The 13,231-nt window shown below is 45.1% G+C and overlaps 1 protein-coding gene across 5 annotated transcripts in view; it reads right to left on the reverse strand.

Moving 5' to 3' along the window:
* The window catches only part of ARMC9 (armadillo repeat containing 9), a 126,505-nt gene that overhangs the window by 13,921 nt on the left and 99,353 nt on the right, over positions 1–13,231 (reverse strand). For all 5 annotated transcript variants that reach the window (XM_045559661.1, XM_045559664.1, XM_045559665.1 and 2 more), the window contains exon 21: positions 7,125–7,240. In XM_045559661.1, the coding sequence (XP_045415617.1) occupies positions 7,125–7,240 (116 nt within the window). The remainder of the gene's footprint in view (positions 1–7,124; positions 7,241–13,231) is intronic.

A 13,231-nucleotide genomic window follows, 5' to 3' on the forward strand; every position in this document is an offset into this window, starting at 1 on the left:
TGTTTCTAACACACACTTATGTCATATGGCTTTGGGTGACATAGGACCATGACGTTTCAACCAAACAACATAAGGCACACATCTGGTTTTCTCCAAGGATGAAGCAGATGAATCCAGTTGGAGAAGACAATGTGTTGTCATGTTAGCGTGGCAAGAGCTGGGGAAGAACCAGACCCAGGAAGAATTTATTTTCTTATAACACTACCCTAAATGACGCATGCGGAACGAGGCCTCTGCATGGCTCAATGTGGCACCCGAGCCGGCGGAGACTTGTTCGTCCAGTCCAGCAGACAAGCCCTGGGGCCAGGAGTGAGAGACAGCAGCCTGGGCGACTCATGGCAGGGGGCAGGCAGGGATTTGGGCAGGCTCCTCGGGCAGCCTTGACGACAGTCCAGAGGAAGGCTCTCCAGCTGTGCATACGGCAACAGGGCACTTGCTTCCCTTTCAACAAGGAGCTGTTGGCCACCTACTCTGGCAAGGGCTTGGTGGGGGACACATGATGACAAGCATGTGCTTGTTTAGGGTCGGGCTCTGCAAAATGGCTGTTCTTGAATGTCAATTTCATATGGTTCAACCCAGTAGTAAAGATAAGGAGACACTTAACTACCCTGAGGGGCAGGGAAGGCTTCCCAAGGTGGGCACTCAGCCCTGAACTCTGAGATGGAGTTTGCCAGGGGCCAGAGGAGGGAAAGTTTTCCAGCAGTTTTAACACTATGAGCAAGGCGAAGAGGATAAAAAGATATGTATGTGTGTGAGTGTGTGTATACAGTGTGAGTATTTATGCTGCATTGTTACAGAAAAATTTAAGGCACAAGACACAGATGACCTGCCACGCCCCCCCCCCCATAAGGCAGTAGTGTGGAGGGGCAGGGTGTCCTGGGGAGCTCTGACACCTGGGTGCGGGTCAACTGAGAAGGACCCTGTAGGCCAGGCCAGGGATTTAGACTTGATCCCCAAGGAAAATGGGGGGTCAAAGAGATGTCATTCTTTGCTAGAAAAATATTCTGTCCGTAATCATGGAGGGTGGACAGGGCCAGGGAGAACCTTCAGGAGGTGACCCTGGCAGGGAGAGAAAGCGATGGCTCTGGCAGAGCCTGAGGGCCTGTCTGGGCATGTTTATGCCACGCCCTGAAGCAGGGGGGCTCAGAAGACAGCCGTGTTGACCTAGGAAACGCTGAACTAGGTGCTATGGGGACACATCTGGGCTAGATTTGGCTGTCATCTGTGTGCAGAGGAAACCAGAGAACAGGCAGGATGGGATGAGGGCCTTGGATGGGGCCTCCAGAACACAGCATTTTGGGAGGACAAGGGGGAAGGAGGCAGGGCCAGCGCACAGGGACTGGGGTGGGACAGCTGCCAGGAGGTCGGCAGTGGCCACTGCAAGAGTGAGTACCATGGGCTTGAGTGTCCTCAGGTGTTGGAAACTGGAAGGTCACCTGTGACCTTGGCCGTGGTGCCCTCTGGAAGTCCCTGCCTGCCTGCCCAGGGCTGTGGACGGGGAGGAGGGAGCAGGGAAATAGGCGGAGGGGCCAGAGGGGGAGGGAGGCAGAGCCCGGGATGCTGAGAGACCCGGGGAAGGCAGGAGGGGAGGGTGAAGACAGAGCCAAGAGGTGTTCAGTGACAGGACAGAGATGGGGGCAGCAGGGACCTGGAACCCATGGAGGGTAGGTTTGGGTGGGAAGAAAACGCCAGGGAGGCGCAGCTGACAGTGGGCTGAGGGAGGGTGGCAGGGCCCCCACTGCACAGGGAAATGTCTTGGTGTTTACCTGCAACCTTTCTTTTCTTTCTTTTTTTTTTTTGAGACAGAGTCTCGCTCTGTTGCCCTGGCTAGAGTGAGTGCCGTGGCATCATCCTAGCTCACAGCAACCTCAGACTCCTTGGCTCAAGTGATCCTCCTGCCTCAGCCTTCCGAGTGGCTGGGACTACAGGCATGCGCCACCATGCCCGGCTAATTTTTTGTATATATACTTTTTAGTTGTCCAGATAATTTCTTTCTATTTTTAGTAGAGATGAGGGGGCGGGGTGTCTCGCTCAGGTTGGTCTCGAACTCCTGACCTCGAGCGATCCACCCGCCTCGGCCTCCCAGAGGGCTAGGATTACAGGCATGAGCCACTGCGCCCGGCCTAACCTTTCTTTTCTTGATTATAAAACCAGTAAGTGTTTATCATGAAAAATTAGGAAATTATATAGAATATATAGAATGACCTGCCTTCCTAATACCCAAGCATGACCACCTAACATTTGATATCTTTTAAATCTTTTTAAAAATGCAAATATATACTTAAAAAATACTAACTTGGAATCACTATAAATAGGCAGCATGGCTATATTCATACCATTTTACAATTTGCTTTTTCATTTAGTAATTTTTTGTGAGGCTCTTCCCATGTCATTAAATATTCCTCTAAAATACTTTCAATGCTCTTTTGTGTGGATATATCATAATTTATGTAACCAGCCTCCTACTTTGGGCATGTAATTTCTGATTTTATAAATGATATTGCAATAAATACTCTTGTATATGTATCTGTGAACATCTGATTACTTCTCAGTATAAAATCCTAGCAGTGGAATTACTGACTCCAAAAGTACTACTATCTTGAATGTGTGCAATATATATTGTCCCCAAGAGCGGTAAGATTCTAGATTTATCTACACTACTAGCATGTGGGTTACTTGAGGGTGTGGGTTGTAAATGGAGAGTCATACAAGCTTTTTTTGTTGTTGTTGGGCATATTTATGTAATTTATGTACTAAGTTGTTTATCAAACAAATAACTCCAAATTACTATAAACAAATGTCAAAAATGGCAGAATGGTTAAATAAACTGTGGTATGTCAATATAATATAAATCATTAAATCATCTTTCAAAGGATGTTTAATAATGCAACAGAAAACTAACTGAAATCAAACAGTAAACAACATATACATGCACACAAACACTAAAAGGTTTCTATTTTTCTAAAAATATTTGTAGAAAAAAATGAAATACTGAAACTAAATGTAATGCACTAAAATGATCATTGTAATTCTCTCTGGCTATTAGAATAAATAATTTTTATTTTCTTTATGCTTATTTAATACATTAATTAGAATGTTTAGGACTACAAGTAAAAAAAAAATTCAACTCAACTGGCTTAAACCATAAGGGAAACGTATTCTCCAGCGTAAAGAGAATTCCAGAGCTAGGGCACCGAATGACTTCACTACGGATCCAGGTTCCCCCACTGGGCGACTCTGTGCTCCTCTGTGGTTTTGCTTTTGTTCTTAGGATTTTCACTTTGTGTACAGAGGGTGACTGCAGCATCTCCAAGCACTGCATCCCAAACAATATTCAAAGACCAAAAGGGGAAAAGAAACGGTATTCTTTTCTCAAGCCCTTCATAAAAATAAGGAAAACCTCAGATTCCATGGCCAGAATGAACTGCACGTCCATTTCAAAAATCATCATTGACAAGAGGAATGACATTTAAAACATTGTCCTAAGTTAATCAGATCCAACCGGTAGGGTTTAGGTATCCTAACCTTCCCTGAAGAACATGCCCACCTAATACCTCAAACCTCTCAGGTGTCTGTTAGCAAGGAATAGTATCCAACAAGATCTAAATAAATGGGGCATTATTCTATACTTATGCTCAGGGTGACTGTACTAGTTTCTGATTGCTGATGTTAACAAACCACCACAAACTTGTATCTTAGTGATGGAGGTCAGGTGTTTAAAGTGGGTCCACAGGGCTGCATTGCTTCTGGAGGCTCTAGCAGAGACTTCCTTTTCTTGCCTTTTTCAGGTTCTTGAGGGGGTCTGCATTCCATGGCTCATGGCTCTGCGTCACCCTGTCTTCTGATGCGGTTGTGACATCTCTTGTTTCTGACACTCCTGCCTCCCTCTTATAAAGACCCTTGGAATTACTTTGGGCCCAACCGGATAATTCTGGATAATCTCTCTGTTTCTAGATCCTTAACTTCATCACATCAGCAAAGTCCCTTGTGCCATGTCAGGTAACTTAGTCACAGGCTGTGGGGATTGGGATGTGGACATCCTTGAGGGACCATTATTCTGTCTTAACACACGGAATTTACACGACCTAACACTGCACGCTGACTTAACAATGCAAAGATGTCAATTACCTCTAAAATGTTATGTAAATATACTGCAATACCAATCAAAATCCTAGAAGGATTTTTTTTTTTAGGAAGGCAACAGACTTATTTTTAAATGAATACGGAAAAATAAAGGGCCATACGTAGCTAAATCAACTCTGAAAAAGAAGGCCGAAGGAGCGGAGGATTATTCTATGCAATATTTGGATATGCTAAAAGCCTCTGCAATGAACACCGGTGTGGAAATAGGCAAGTACACAGTGTTTCAAAATAGAAAACTTGGGAAACTGGACGGGATATATAATTAGTGGCACCACAAATCGGTGGGGAGATCACAAACTGTTTATAGGTGGTACAGAGGCCAGCTCTCTTCATGGAGGAAAGTAAGCCAGGAATCCTGTCCTAGGTCATGCAGAGGAGACCCCCGTGACTCTCGGGGGGATACTGGCCAAGAATCCCAGCGTGCAAACTTTTTAGAGGTGAGTTTAAGATGTGGAGACAAAACTACAAATTCTGCACGTTAACGTTCCGTGCCCTGCAGAGTGTTCCTGCACTCCGTCCAGTACTTACCACCGACTAGCTCTCTTTCCCCACTACACAGCTTGCTCTGTGTGCTTCTCAGGGTGAGAATCACAGTTTTTTTTTTTTTTTGCATTCCCAGCAATTAGCATAGAAGTGATAAAAATGTTTGTTGAAACCACCTGATGGAGGGAGCGGGTGTGGGGCAGCTGCATCATTATAGTGGGAAGGTCCGTAGTTTCAGGAAAATGAGGTGCCCTCATTACTTGGCAGGATTGCCACAGCCAGTAATCACGATGAGACCATCTCCCCAATCAGGGGAGAGCCAGACTGCTCCCAGCCACGGAAAAATGTCAGATTTCTCTCTACGAAGTAGAACATTTGACCCAAGAATTAACTGTGCCCATCGGTTAGATCTGACATTTATTAGACTCCCTTTATCCTTATCTCTGATTAAAATGTCCTTGTGTCATTGTTGCTTCTCTGAGAAGCCAGGGTTTTAATTACCTTAAAAAATAATTTTAAACAATGACTCAGTGTCTTCTTTCCCATGGCAAGCAAGCTGAATTTTATTAGTTCCTGTCACTACCTTCCGTTCAAAAGATACTACATTTATCAACTGGATTTACTAGTAGTTGACACCTGGCTATATTCTGAATCAAAACAAAACAACACTAAATCCCTCAGATATAAATGACATTTTGGGGACAATTAGGGAATATTGATATATACTATATAGTATTGTTAATGTTAACTTTCTTAGGTTTGGTGTGCATATGTTCGAGAATGTTTCTATTCTTAGGAGATGCACATTGAAAGTCTGCAACCTTCTTTTAGAAAGTGCAGCAAAAAAATGTATATGCCTATAATTTATACATTATACACATAGAAGAGCAAGAGAGTGCATAAATGTTAACAATCGGAAGCTCTTCATTATAATACTCTTTCAACTTTTCTGTAAATTAAAAAATACTGGCAGCAGGTTTAAGAGAGAAAAGGGCATGATACTAGTTTGTATATCAGTAATCAAAAATAAAAACCTAGTGGCCAAACACAGTGGCTCACGCCTGTAATCCTAGCCCTCTGGGAGGCCAAGGTGGGAGGATCACTTTGCACTCAGGAGCTGGAGACCAGCCTGAGCAAGAGCAAGACCCCATCTCTACTAAAAATAGAAAAAATTAGCTGGGCGTGGTGGCCGCACCTGTAGTCCCAGGTACTTGGGAGGCTGAGGCAGAAGGATTGCTTGAGTCCAGGAGTTTGAGGTTGCTGTGAGCTAGGCTGATGCCACGGCACTCTAGTCCAGGTGACAGAGGGAGACTGTCTCAAAAACAAGATAAAACTAAACCAAACCAAACCAAAGAAAAAAAACTCTAGAAATATAAGCCTATCACAACTAATTATGAAATCAAATCAAATAAATCTCAGAGCACTGATCCATGGCGCAGGCCTTTAAATATTTACAGGTCAAATCCCAGGTGGGCAAGAGCTAGGTGCCGAGCACAATGGTGGGAGGGCCTCCATGGCACTGATCCATGGCACAAGCCTTTAAATATTTACAGGTCAAATCCCAGACGGGCAAGAGCTAGGTGCTGGGCACAATGGTGGGACAGCATCCGTGGCCCGGGGCTCCCTGAGGGCAGGCATTGCTGTGTCTTATTTGTTGCTGAGTCCCCAGTGCCTGGTGGTTTATTACAAAATTACAATAGAGTAAAGCTGGAAATAACCAGACTGCCCAGCTACAGGGAATAACTAAGTAAAAACTGGCATATCCACTTAAAATACTACATACCTACTATTTGTTGAATGAATAGATGTAGGCTGTCAGCCTGCTCTCTGTAGCATTTCTCTGTAGAATTCTCTCTAGACAGGGAAAGAGAAGCCCCCAGACTACAGCAGAGGCTCCTCTCCCGCCCACTGGACGACCCGGCCTGGGGCTTCCCGACAGCCCGCGGGGGCCCAGGCGCCCAGGGAGACAGAGGCTCTGGGGAACTGAACTAAAGTTTTATTTATGTAAATGGGGTAGGAGCAAGGTTATGGAGAAAGAATAAGGCTTGGCAGCTAAAACTGCACACAGTTGCTATGAAGAGTCACCTAATATAAATTGACTTGGAGTCTGAACTGTGACACTCCAGTCCCGACAAAGGGCCTTGGTACCACGCCGAGAGGCTGCAGAATAGACATGACTGAAGTCCTCTCTGGGCAGAGCCACCGTTCCTTTCCGGGCCTTTTCTTTGAAATTACACTGGCCAATACCTGTCTTCTAAAGTGGCCCCAGAGATGCTGTAATCCAACCACCTCTCTTTCTGCAACAAGAAATCTAGGTGGAAGGAAGGAGGACTAAACACTCTTTCCCTCCAAAAATCCCAAAAAGAAAAATAAAGAGAAAAATGCTTTTCAATATGAACACTTTATTTTGAACTTTTAAAATACATACATCTTATACTGCAGTTACTCAAAATGAAGCTTAAGAAAATAAATTCCCACCTCCTTTAGCCCGGACTTACACTGGGTACCCGTTCCTGTGGCCACCGGGGGTGACGGGCCGGCGCAGGGGCTCGTCCACGCTCCACTGCACGCTGGCCAGCCCCTTCCGCCTCACCTTCCCCGTGTTGGTCATGATCTGGTGGAAGGAAGAGGAAATGGGGATCAAGAAATCATCTACTTGACAGCTGACCTTGAAGTCAAATTTAATACTGATACACTGAATAAATTAATCCAGAGTGATAAGAAGCCTTGCAAATGAATGAGGAAGGATCATGTCACAGATATTCAGGCAAATGGAAATTTGAGGGGAAAATCCTTTTAGTATGCATATTATATCATTTAGCAGCATAAGTTTTTAAAAAAAATCAAACCACAGGGAAAGGAAGAAAGCAGTTGACTATAGTAACTTATGACATCTCTGGAAAGGACTGGACTTTTGAGAGTGAGGGAAAAAAGACAGAGATTTGATGTCATAAAAAACAAACATTTCCACATTTGTAGTATATTAAAAATAAGCCATAACAACAGGCAAACAACAAACTGGGAAGAGATATTTGAAGCAAATTTAACAGATAAAACGTTAAAATTTTCATTAGATATGGAGTTCCTATAAATCAGGAAGTGAAACACTAAGTTGATAATTGGGCAAAGAATTCAAATGGCCATGTCACAAAATAGAAAGTATTACCAGAAATAGAAGGAAAAATGATCAACTTTACTAGTAGTAAGAAACTACAACTTTACAAAGAAAGGTATCACTCTTCATATGAATGATAATTAAGGGCAATTAAAGAAATGCTCCCGGCCGGGCGTGGTGGCTCACGTCTGTAATCCTAGCACTCTGGGAGGCCGAGGCAGGAGGATCGCTCCAGGTGAGGAGTTCAAGACCAGCCTGAGCAAGAGTGATATCCCTGTCTCTACTAAAAATAGAAAGAAATTATCTGGACAACTAAAAATATATATAGAAAAAATTAGCCAGGCATGGTGGCACATGCCTGTAGTCCCAGCTACTCAGGAGGCTGAGGGCAGGAGGATCGCTTGAGCCCAGGAGTTTGAGGTTGCTGTGAGCTAGGCTGACGCCACGGCACTCTAGCCTGGGCAACAGAGCAAGACTCTGTCTCAAAAAAAAAAAGAAAGAAATACTCCTATCTATTGCTGGCAAGAATTTAAATGTTAGTGGCACTGAAATTTAAGAAAACTCTTTTGGAAAACAATTTGGCATTTTATATCAAGAGTATTAAAAATGTTCATATTCTTGGGTGTAAATACTAGTCAAAGAATCCAAAACATGGAAAATGTTAAATAAACTAGATTGTTCATTATAAAATCATTATACAGTAAAATTGGAACAATCTGTCTAGTATTAGGGGAATAATTAAGTAAAATATGGTATATTCATTTGATATAATATATGGCTAATAACATTGATAAAGAACGGATAGGACAGTATTTATTTAAAACATTAATTAAAAATCAATGTGCATAAACAATACTTTCAATTATGCCAAAGGCTGCAGGGAAATGAACCCTAAAATGATTATGGCTATATAATTATAATGATAGTGGCTATATAATAGAGGACAGTAAAACTGAGAGTAATTTTCTTTTCTACTTTTCAAGTTTTCTGCGATACAGTAGAAATTGTGTCAATAATTAAGAAAAAATTATTTAGAAATCACTGTAAAACTGGTGAAATCTGAATATAGTCTGGATTTACCAATGTCAGCTTCCTGGTTTTGGTACTATGCCACCCGTGGTGGAAGATGTCACCCCTGGGGAGATTGGGTGGAGGGTGTGTGGGAACTGTGGAAGTGTGAGCACTACTTTCTTAAATCTGTTTGAGGAGACGTGAGAGCACCAAGTCTACTACTTTTGCAACTTCCTCTGAATCTATAATTATTTCAAAATAAAAAGTAAAAAAAATTTTTTTGAAAATTGAAATTCTATTTTTGATTTCTTGATTTCTACTGTAAAATTCTTTGGGTTTATCTAGTATTTGAGGTAGGGAGAAGGGAAAAAAGGGCCATTGCCTGTGGGAGCCGGTGGGCTTCACCTGAGCCCTGGGACATTCCCAGCAAGGGGAGTGGGCAGGTGAGGTCAAAACCTGCCTTGACTGGGGGTGGCGGATGGAAGGGAGGCCAGCGGGCGACGCAAGGGTTCTTTCCAGTCTGCAGCTGGCCCTCACACCCCTCCTCATGCCTTCCTGGAGCAGAGAGAACACACCACGTATTCCAGAGTGTTTCAGACCCTGTCAGCTATACCATCTCCTCAAAACTTCAGAGGCCTGGGAAGTAACTTAAGGTGGGTCTTCTTCCCGTGCAGTGCACGGAGAAACCGAGTCTGGTGCGTGGGCCGGCATTGTCTGGTCTGTCGTGAAAATGCCTGAGCAAGGCCCTTGGTGAAGCAGGTTCAGTGTGCAGGCCCAGCAGTGCAGCTTCTGGCCCGTTCTTGCTGGCCTCTGCCCACCAGCCCCTCTCTGGGCCCCTCAATTACAAAGGAGCCTTTTTGGGCTGGCAGGGTCTTAAAGGACACTGCGTCCAGCAACCTGCTGAGGCAGAGCTGTTTATACTGAGTTGTGCAGAAATGCTGCAGGGGTTTCAGGAGAGAGGGGAGACAGGGGTCCTGGCATCCGACTCCACTCATCCGGAGGAACTCAGCTTCTATCTGTGTTACAGATGGAGATTTTGCTTGAAAGAAGGTTCTGCTATTATAAAATGCAGCATATTAAACCACAATAAAAAATGCAGGCCAGGCGCGGTGACTCACACCTATAACCCTAGGACTCTGGGAGGCTGAGGTGGGTGGATTGCTTGAGGTCAGAAGATCGAGATTAGCCTGAACAAGAGTGAGACACCATTTCTATAAAAATAGAAAAAATTAGCTAGGCATGGTGGCACGTGCCTGTAGTCCCAGCTACTCGGGAGGCTGAGGCAGGAGGATTGCTTCAGCCCAGGAGTTTGAGGTTGCTGTGAGCTATGATGATGCCACTGCACTCTAGCCCAGGTGAGCGAGAGTCTGTCTAAAAAAAAAAAAAAGCCTGGGGTCCAACCCACTCCCCCTGGGATTTTCAGCTGGACTGATAAGGCAGGACTCTCTGCTATTTGCAGCTGAGCCCATCCTAACTGATAAAGGAAGGGTAACAGAGACAACAGTGATTATCTCTGCCTGGGTAGAATTATGGTTGTTCTGTTACTTTTGACATTTAAGTAATAAGAATACTTTTTTTTTGTAATTAGAAAAAAGAATAAGAGAAACAAATGGAAAAAGAAAAGGATGCAGAGTATTTTGGGGTTTGGGATTTTTCTCTACTTGTTTAGTTGTGTTTTCATGCACAAGAATGTGGACATTGAGTTAGTTCCAACGAATCCCCAGTATGTAGTGGGTACTGACTCTTCAACTATTACAGTCAGGCAGAGCAGGAATAATTGACTGAAAAGTGATTAGGAAATGCCCCAAAGTAGAGGCAAATTTAAAAAAGAATCTAAAAGTAACAAGTGGAAACCAAGGCCCTTCCTCCTCTGGTTTTGGTTTTTGCTGTGAACAGAGACAAGCAGGAGGCTTTAGGCCAGCCGCAAGGTGCCTCATGCTTCTGCCCCTAGGCAGAGCGGACAGGGACAGTAGGATCCCAGGGCCCACCGTGTCTCCAGGTGCATGCCTGGGCCTGCTCCCAGTATAGGAGGGCTTTGGCCCTGCCCCATGACATGACACAAAGGATAGGCTGGGTGAGTCTCCATTAACACGTGAGCTCTGTCCAAGTGGGAAAGTTTCCATGGCCCAGACTCCTGCTTCAGAACCACTGAAGGGTAAAATAAAAATGCAGACTCCTGGAGCCACCGCCAGAGCCTCAGATTCTCTGGAGGTGGGGCCAGGAACCTGCACTTTACCAAGCCCTTTTGGTGAATCTTAGGAAAACTAAGTGAATGTGGGCGCCCTCACTTGACAGAAGGGGAAGAACGTGTGGAAAGGAGCAACCAGCATTCATAACAGGCATCCCCTCAAAACAGAGTCTGTGTTTAACAAGTAGATCAGATGGCTTGAGACCAGGAGTTCGAGATGAGCCTGGGCAACATAGCAAAGATAGCAACATACAAAACAAATAGAAAAATTAGCCAGGCGTGGTGGCATACACCTGTAGTCCCAGCTACTTGGGAGGCTGAGGCAGGAGGATCACCTGAGCCCAGGAGTTCAAGGTTACAATGAGCTACAATCATGCCACTGCACTCCAGCCTGGGCGACAGAGTGAGACCCTGTCTCTAAAAAAAATAGATCATTTAGTAATTATGAATACTTCACACAGTTGGAGCTCTCAACTTTCAAATGCAGAATCCACTTTCCCTGAAATCAGCAGTGCTGCTGGAAGGCAGCCCGGCTTGGTGGGAAAGGGCAAGCGAGCCCCAGTAACACTTGGGAAAGCTGCTCAACCTCTCCTAGCCTTGGCCCTCTCATCTACAAAATGCAGATACTAGCAGAATTTGCCCCCTAAGTTTGTTGGGAGGATTAAGTTAACTGGAATCAGACGTGCGAGCAGTCTGTACAGGGCCTGGCCCGTGGCCATGTGCCTGATTAATTTAAGACCTGCCTATTTCTGTTGTTAAAAGTCACTTTAAAATAAAAACAAAAAACTGGGATGCTATGATTTTATTCTAAATATCTACATCCCTTTAACCCAAGAGATGAAGCTATTTAAATCAGGGCATTATTTTTAGGAAGAATTGTTGGTTACTCAGCACAGTATGGATGACACTAGGAAACTCGCAAAGACTCCAGGCAGGAGAAGCAGGAGGCAAGTATCAGTCTGGAGCGGCTGACGTTCACAGCCTAAAGAAGAGCTCAGCACGCGGCGTCACCAGAATTATGGGTAGATGACACATTCCATGTGCCCATTGCCATTCTCCTGCAAGCCTAGGAAGAGTGACTTGTTCTCTTGTCACCAGCTTTCTGAGTTCTCCAGGGTCTCCAGCGTTTGGGGGGCCCTGCAGCGCAGAGGAGCTATGTGTGTAGACTCGGAGGGCGAGGATGGGCAGCGTGGCCCTGCAGAGAAGGTGGCTGGAAACGCCCAGCAGGGGTGAGCTACTGGGTCCAGGATCCTGGGGACAGTTTCCTCCACCCCCGAACACCTGGGCAGGCTGCTCCAGCTGTACCTCCACCCTCACCCCCAAGCTGCTGGTTAGTTTTGAAATCACAGGCGTGTACAACAACCGAGTCCTGGCATCACGGTCAGGAGGTCTGGGGCAGGGCCGAGACTCTGGGTTTAACCCACATTCGGGGGTCTGGGACTCACTCCGGCTCCTGCCAGCCCACTGACCACTCCCAGCTGTCACTGACACCACTCTGCAAGAGGGGTCTTATCTGTTTTGTGCTTTCTCTTGTAAACTTCTTGAAGGTAACAGCTGTGTCTTAAGCTTCTACGACATTCCGCTGTGTTAGGCAAATGGCACAGGTTCAATAAAAACTTTTCAAATACAGTTTCCTGACAGAATGTTTCAAAAAGCAATATCTTTAGACTCATCTTGAAAACTCTGCAACGTACCCAGAACTCCAGCAAGAGAGGCCTGAGGCCTGAGTTTCAGGTGCATATTCCCCAGTGGAACATCTTCTGTCTTGGTCAGATTCCCTCGTTTGGCACACACAAAAAAGTTACAAAGATGTGAACTTAAAGGCCAGCAAGGGCATGGCAAGGCGAGACCCCCCTCTTTGGAAACCCGTGACCCAGCACACAGCGGCTGGCAGGCTGGCAATTTTAGGACACGAGATTGGGTGACCAAGGAGGCGAAGGCAGTGCTGAGGACGTGCATCCGGCTCAGTGTCGGTGTTAAGCTTTCCTATGAAACTTACAGATGTTTATGAGACTTTATGTGGCCTGGTGCAGTGCACTGAATGGTGGCCCCCAAAAGATTGTTCACATCCTGAACCTGGAACCTGTGAATGTGACCTTATTTGGAAAAGAGTCTTTGTAGATTTAATTAAGGATCCTTGAGATGAAGAGATCATCCTGGGTTATCTAGGCAGGCCCTAAATCCAGTGACAAGTGTCTTTACAAAGGACAGAAGAGGAGAACACTGAGAGAAGAGAAGCCACGTGCAGGCGGGACAGAGATGGAAGTGCTGCAGCCACAAGCCAAGGACTC

The sequence above is a fragment of the Lemur catta genome, chromosome 8 (assembly GCF_020740605.2).
Source record: "Lemur catta isolate mLemCat1 chromosome 8, mLemCat1.pri, whole genome shotgun sequence".
NCBI lineage: Eukaryota > Metazoa > Chordata > Mammalia > Primates > Lemuridae > Lemur > Lemur catta.